Source organism: Meleagris gallopavo, unplaced genomic scaffold, assembly GCF_000146605.3.
Source record: "Meleagris gallopavo isolate NT-WF06-2002-E0010 breed Aviagen turkey brand Nicholas breeding stock unplaced genomic scaffold, Turkey_5.1 ChrUn_random_7180001957369, whole genome shotgun sequence".
NCBI classification, from domain to species: Eukaryota; Metazoa; Chordata; class Aves; order Galliformes; family Phasianidae; genus Meleagris; species Meleagris gallopavo.
Genome location: NW_011217633.1, coordinates 111763 through 119019, shown reverse-complemented (window position 1 = coordinate 119019; position 7257 = coordinate 111763). Strand labels below are relative to the sequence as shown.

The 7257-nt window shown below is 54.4% G+C and overlaps 1 protein-coding gene across 3 annotated transcripts in view; it reads left to right on the top strand.

The window, feature by feature from the left end:
* The first annotated feature begins 49 nt into the window (after positions 1-49).
* The window catches only part of WIZ (WIZ zinc finger), a 42554-nt gene continuing 35346 nt past the window's right edge, over positions 50-7257 (top strand). The window contains exon 1 of one of the 3 annotated variants that reach the window (XM_031557769.1): positions 50-2926. In XM_031557769.1, coding sequence (XP_031413629.1) covers positions 2545-2926 — 382 coding nt within the window. In that variant the 5' untranslated portion in view covers positions 50-2544. The remainder of the gene's footprint in view (positions 2927-7257) is intronic. The other 2 variants (XM_010728311.3, XM_031557771.1) reach the window with 2 other exon arrangements.

Here is a 7257-nt window from a genome sequence, read left to right as displayed (position 1 = left end):
TTTTTGGTTTTTTGCTTTTTAGAGCCCAGAAATTGCTGGGATTTGGGGTTTTTAAATGGGTTAACAGTTGGGTGGTGCGACGGAACCGACCCCAAGCTCTCTGAAACCGGGGGTTTTTAGGATGGAGGCATCCGCTGCCTTTCCCCGTGGGTTTCTGAGCTGCTGAGGTTGGTGTGGGGTGGGGGGGATCTCTCTTTTCCTCCCCCATCGGACTCAGAAACCCAACCGAGAGCTGGGAGATGAAGGGCAGCGGTTGGTCCCTATGGAGAGGAGGGACACCAGAGCGTCTTGCAAAGGGAAAAAGCCCTTTCCTGGAGCAGGGGGGCTTCAGCTCTTCCCAAAAAACCCATACTTGTGGAGGAGGGGGAGGAGAGAAGGGCCGTGGGATCAGTTCCAGTGTGCCCAGCGTTGGTTCTTGGGGGGTTTACCCAAAATCCAGGTTTCTTGCGATGTCGGGGTCGGCGCACCGGGGTTTGGGCTCAGTGTGGGATGCTGTAGGGCTGGGAGGGCCAAACTGGGGCGCTGCATTGTGTCCAAAGGGGAACCAAAAAGAGCTCTTCAGGTTGTTTTGCTTTATTTCAGATAATTTTTCACCCCGACGGATCCCTCCGCAGGGAGGACGGCTCTCGTTTTGCCGTCAGCCCGTCCATCATCGTGTCACAATTTTAGGAATGGGGTTGATGCGTTTTGGGGCGATTTCCCTCCTTTTGCTCCAACTTCTCCCAGGCTTCGGGTGAAGTCTCCGCACTGCTGAGCCCTCGGTGCTGCCTGGGTCCAATCCTGCTCACTTCGAGTCTCTCTTTGCCACCACTTATCGCTCACGGCGCCCAGTGCTTGGCATGGAGGCAACGGGCTCATCTATGGGCCGTTGTTTTCCTTTGGCTCCTGCCATGAAATTGAAGCCTGCTCTTGAGTTAAGGGTGGATTTATCAGCTTTTGGGGGCGTGCTTTGATCTGGGGCTGAGGGGTGAGTGGTCCATCCGGCTGCACCTGGCCGACGTGATGGGAAATCGGGGGTGACACCAAAAGGATGTCCCACATCCCTCCGCGTCCTGCAGCTGGATTCAAGCAAGGAAAACGGGGAATTTTCCATGGGAACTGGCTTTATCCTGGCTGAGCATCTTCTACCCAGCAGCTTTGGGATGGTGGCGTTGGGTGCAAAATGTTTCCAGTTCCAAGACCCGATTTGGAAATGCAGTCATCCAATGCACGTGAGCACTGGGTGCCTTGGGGGTTCCACTGGGTGCCCAAATCCAACTACAGGAGCTGAGCCCCGATGCTCCGGCATAAAGGCGATGATGGCACCAGATTTTGGGGTATTTTTAGGGCTTTTTAAATCTCTCTGGGGACAAAGTAGCCCAAGCGTTGGGGAGCTTTGCCCCACCACAGGAGTGAAGGCAGCAAAGTGGCCTTTTAGGAGGAAAGAAGAGGGTTTTGGGGTCATCGTGCCTCCGCTTGGCTCCGCCGTTCTCCTCCCACGGCCTCGGGCTACGGTGGCTGATAACAGCTCGAATAATTCCCTCTCTTCATTTGCATTGTTACCTTGAAGGTATTTATAGTCTCCCTGCCTTCTCCTTCACTGGCTGTGTAAATTTAGCTCCTTGGCTCTCCCCGGGTGCCTTTATCCAGCCGATAAGCTGCGCTTTTTAGCATCGCTTTCTTCTTTTTCCCCCGCCCTGCACCCGTGGCAGAGATCTCCCTTCCTCCAGGTGATTCTCATCCCCCCTCAGCCCCCTCTACAACTCCTGCTTGCAGCACAGCACCGAGCAGCACTGTGGGTTTGGGGGCAATGCGTTGGTTTTAGGGGGGCGAAGTCACCTGGCTCGCTGGGACCCTTGCAGGGTCCCCAATTTGCTTCGATCCGTACGGTTTAAGTCAGCGTGGGGATAGAGGATTTCTTGGATTTGGGGTAATTCTGGCGTTGGCAGTGGGGTCAGCGCCCGTGGCCAGGATGTTTCTGTTCCTTTAACTCCGCTCAGTGTCTGCAGTATCCCAAAGACCCCCAGATTTTGGGAACCAGGGGTCTTTGGGGGTTCAAACTGCGCTCTTTCCAGCTGCAACATTATGGGACTTGGGCACTTGTGGGGGGAAGTAGTGGGTTTGAGGGTTTTCTCTGGCTCGTTGCGAGGGTAGAGGAGATGGATGGTCCCAAAGCCCAGGGACGCTGTCTGCCTTCCCTCTCTATAGTGGGACGGGGGAGGGAAAGCTTCGTATTGGTTGCATCACCTCCAGGATGGACCCGGCGCTGTGCAGAGGACGAGCGATGGGACCCAAAATCTTACCCAGGGCTTGACTTGGGAAGCAGCAAATAAGGGACGAGCAGAGGGCAGCGTTGGGAACAGCAGCTTGGATGGAGCCTGCTGGGTTTTCAGGAGCTGCTCGCTGCTCTCACAGCCTCCTCCGCCTCGGTGAAGCCATGCTCCTCTCATTTTCCCCTCTCTTATCTCTGTTTCTCATAGATTTTTCCGGCTGTCCCTGGCCATCAACCCTCCCGAGTCCCAGCGCGGTGTTTTTTTCCAAGTGACACAGCACAATCAGCGAGGGATGGAGAAAGCTGTCCCTACTTTATCAGAGCAACAGCGAGAGCGCCAGGGAGATGGAAGCAGAGCTCTGCTAATGCCACTGGAGCCAAACAAAGAGAATTTTGCTGCCCCCGATTGCCCCCAAGGTGAAGAGCGAAGAGCTGCTTTTGTGAAAGATGCAAAAAAGCCTCTGGAGAGCGCGGCTCTATCTGGGACATCGGTGGAAGTGGGGACGGAGCTCGACGAAGCTGCCTTCTACACCGCTGATGACTTGGTGACAATGAGCAGGGACACGAAGGGACCCTCTGGCACTGATCTCTGTCCCCTACAAGAAGACCCCGTCTTCTTCTCTCCGCTGTCTCGCCAAGAGCCCGACATCGCCCTGGAAGCCTGCGACGTGGCCGGTGAGTCCCCTTGGGTTCTGCTGCGGGCTGGTGGCATCTCTTGCATGGCCACGGTTGGGTTTGGGGTTGCGTTGGTTTTGTCTGTTGGCTGTTTGGCAGCCCGGGTCTTGCTGGTGTTGCCCAGCTCTGGTTATTGATGGTTCTTTCCTTGTGTGGTTTGGAGACGGTTTTGCCACGAGATGTTGAGGATTTGGGGGAAGCGGAGCTGCGGTGGGGTGGGAGAGGTGTGGATTTAAGGCTTGGGGTTGTGGTAAAATGAGAAAGCTGGGTACTCGTGTCTGGGTTCAGCACCAGAGGCAGGTGGTGCCAAACCCCACTTGGGCCTTATTGGGGGACCCCAAATGGGATGCGTGCCATCACCCTCAGTGGAAGGATATGAGGTGGCCAGGGACCTGTCTGAGGACCTCTGGTAACCCACTGAGGTCACATCTCCATCGTTGAGACTGCTGGCACCAGGATCTGTTCCATGGGAAGAGCCAACTCTCAACAGCTGGCACTTGAGGGCCATCTTGGCAAAGATCTGATGTTTAGGACCCACCGTGTGCCCCAAAAGCTCTCATAGGCGGAGCGTTGGGTTGCAGCCATGTGTGATGTGTGTCACCTCGGGAGCTCAGGATGCACCTGGGCAGCGCTGAGCCCCCCTTGCTGCAGCAAACCCAACTTTTGGGCGTGCTTGGTGAGTCAGAACTGCCATCTGTGGCTGCTCTCGGGTATCTCTGGGGCTGAAACGCCGCCGCCTGCGCCCGGTTGGGTTGAGCATCTCCGTTACCCATCGGTGACCCCAATGGCAAATCCTACTCCGAGGGCTCTGGATGTGTGCCAGCAATGCTGCTGCGCTTTGGGGATATTTTCTGTGTTTTCCAAGCTCTGTTCCTGCAGGGCAGCCCCTCGCAGCTGCTGCTTTTCCCTGAATCCCTGATTTTCCAGCATCTTTCCCTCGTCTGCTCTGAGGGTGTCCACGTCTCCGTGCCATCCCTGCATCCTCCAAAACTTTTGCATCGTTTGGATGCTGAGCGCTGGTGGGGTGCTTGCGTCCATCCTGCACGTTCACAGCCCTCCCTTCCTTCCCTCTTTCCTTCTGGATGCTGGTTGGTGATTGGCCTCGTTAATTAACTCCTGGCTGGAAGGTGGCTCTCAGTTCCTCCGCTGTCCGCAGCGGGTGGAAAATTAACTCACGGAGGGGGAAGGAGTGTTTGAAGAATGAGCAACGCGGGGCAGCCAGGCGTGAGGTTTAGGGCAGGGCGTTTTCCTCCTGTGCTGAGCTGGAGGGCAAATCCTGCTTGGTGCTGAGCAGAATTCAGGGCTTTTTCCCCTTAAAAATCCCTGAAGGAAGGCAGATGTGGTGTGGAGCAGTGCGCAGTGTCTCCGTGTTGGCAATATCCTGGGTTCCCTACCTTGCTCAGGGGAGCCTCACGCTCTGGTTTGGGTGATTTCACCCCAGGGCATCACCCTGGGGTGCTCAGAACTTCACGAGCACCGAGGCAACGTTGGGAGCGGAAGGAAGAAATCCCGATGGAAACCCTTTGCATTTTGGTGGCTTCGTGTCTCCTCTTTCCTCCGTGAGAAGCTCTTTGGGCTCTGTTTGTGCTCTCCCAGAAGCAATTTGGGCAATAAATAGTTTCAAACTGTGTTTTCCTGGAGGGAAACGGGGAGATGCTCTGCGGTCCCCTCCCTCCTTTGGGGCTGAGTGAGCAGCACACTCAGATCTCAATCCCAAGCCCTTATCTTCTGGCTGCATTTGCAACTCTCCGTGCACCCCCTGCATCACGGGACCCTTATCAGCCCCGGCCCGGGGGGTTTCCTCCCCATATCAGCAGAGTTGGGGCAGGGCTGTTGGAGCCGAGGTCGCAGCACGCTGAGCTTTGTGCTGAGCTCTCCCTTGTCCTGCTGGTTGGTGTCCATTGTCTCGTCCCCATTGTGTCCCCGCAGGTGAGTGATCAGGAAGGGGCAGGCGGGGATTTGGGGCTTGCTGAGAGTGGAAGCTGTTTGGGAATGGTGCCGTGAGGTTTCCTGTGCAGGGATGTCTTGCTTTGGGATTGCTGTAGCAGTTTCAGGTGTCCCCAGGTTCCCCTCAGCAATGGGACAGCCTGCTTTGGGGTTGCTGTGGCAGCGTGGGGTGTCACGAGGTCCCCACTGTCGGGACATCCAACTTTGGGATTATGTGGCAGTGAGAGGGGTTTCCATGATCCTCCCCCAGCATCAGAGCATCCAACTTCAGGGTTGCTGTGGCAGTGTAGGGTGACGTGAGGTCCCCAACGCAGGGACATCCAGCTGTGATGGTAGGAGTTGTCCCCAGTATTGAGGCATCCCTCTGTGGGATTTCTGTAGCAACCTGGGGTGTCGTGAGGTCCCCAACGTGGGGACATCCATTTGGTAATGAGAGGTGCCCCAAGGTCCCCAGTCTTGGGACATTCTGCATTGGGCTGTGGTGTGGGGTGTCCCCAAGGTCCTGCGCATGACACGATTTCATCCCTGGGGACACTTCATACCCCGCTGAAAGCCCAGGTATGGATTTCCAACCAGTGCCGTGTGTCAAACTGGTTCAACTGGTTCAGGTTTGGGTATAGACAACATCTCAGTGCTCACCAGGCTGAAAAGGGGCATTTTCATCCCAAATCACCAACTGGGAGGAACAGCCCAACCCGCTGAGGAAGAGGAGAAAGGGAAGGAGGCTGGGGAGGTGCCATGTTTGATGTATACAGGTCTGACAGGGAGGGCAATGCCCCGCTGGGCTGCGTGTGGCACAGCCAGCGTCCCACCTCCACGTCCCTCCTGGTTCCCCACCTTTTGGGATAATTTCTCCTCTTTTTCCATTTTAATCCCTACTTCTGCATCCCCTTCTCTTGCGAGAACCGCCGTTGCAGGTCGGGAATGACTTTCCATTCATCCCTCTGAGCTCCAATTGAACTGAGATCCATTCCTGGGAAAGGTTGAGCCCTCCTGAAGTTGGTATTTTAATGTTTTATTTATTCTTTTTCTTTTTTTTGTGTTTCTTTTTTTTCTTTCTGCTGGAATGAAACTCAAGAGCCCACTCGAGCCCGGCGTCACGCCTTAGAGCTTCGGGGCCGTGTTTGCCTTTGTGCTCAGCTGGGATGTCAAGGGGCTGCAGGTTGGGGGAGATTTTATGCCAAAATGCACCCACAGGAGTCACTGAATGTCCGGAATAACAGTGACGGGGTGCAGCTGTGTTTGGGAATTGTCTCCACCTGTGGCCACAGGAGGTTGGGGACAACGTTGTCCTTGGTTTGGGTCTTAATTGCTGCTGGGGAACAGTTTGGCCGCATCCTGATTCTGATATCTGGCCCAAGTCCTCTTAAAAGAGGAGGAAAAAAGGGATAACCTCAAGCTGCGCTGCTCTGTGACTCAGTTTCCCCTTGCAGCTCCCTTCCCTGCATTCTTTGCTACCTGCAAGCTGGAGAAAAACCCGATGGGACTGGGGACAGTGCAGCTCCACAGCGATTTGTTGGGCATGGAATCTGTCCTCGTGGGTGTCCTTGGTCCCCCATGGGCCACTGCTATCATTAAAGCAGAACTCGTTAGGGCTTTTCCAGGGACGTGATTGTAAGGTCATGGCGGGGTTGTGCTGCTGCAAGGAAAAAATGCTGGGATGGAATTCCCCAAATTTGGGTCATTTTTCTGGGGATGGTGGCATGGAGTGCCTTTTTTGTGGAGGGGATGGGAGCCGAGAGAAAAAAGGGCAAAGATGAGATTTTTTTTTGTTGTTGTTTTGTTTTGTTTGTTTTTTTTGTTTTTCACTTAAAAGAACACAACCTGCAGAGTGCTTGGATAACTGAGGTGGCACAATGGAGACGGGGGGAAAAGACAGAAAAGCATCAGTGCTGTGGATGCATCTGGGGCACGATGACAACTCATTTGTGTGCAGGAAAAATGGATAAATTTTACTTTTCCTGGGAAATTTGAGAGCCTCAGCTCTCACCCTCGTGCTGGATTGGGTCCTCGGGCCTCCCGGAGCAGAATGCTAGATTTGAGTTGGTTTTGTGGGTTTCTCCTGCCTTGATGACTTCCAAGAAGGGTCTGGTGATAAACGAGGTGACTTTGGTGATTAGATTTTTTTTTTTTTTTTTTGTTATGCTAACCTGGATGTCCCAGTTCCTCACTGCAAAGTGCTGGAATGTGTTCTGGGGGAAAAACATCTTGGTTTTGCAAGGTGGATCCCAATAGGAAGTGAGAAATGGTGGGTAGGTCTGGGGCTTGGTGGGGAGGTGAGGCATCATGGCACTGTTCTAGTTCTGAACTTCAAGATGTTGGACTGAGTTTTAGGAGTGTTTGGGGTGAAAATGAGTATTGGAGTGAGTTTTTTTTGGGGGGGA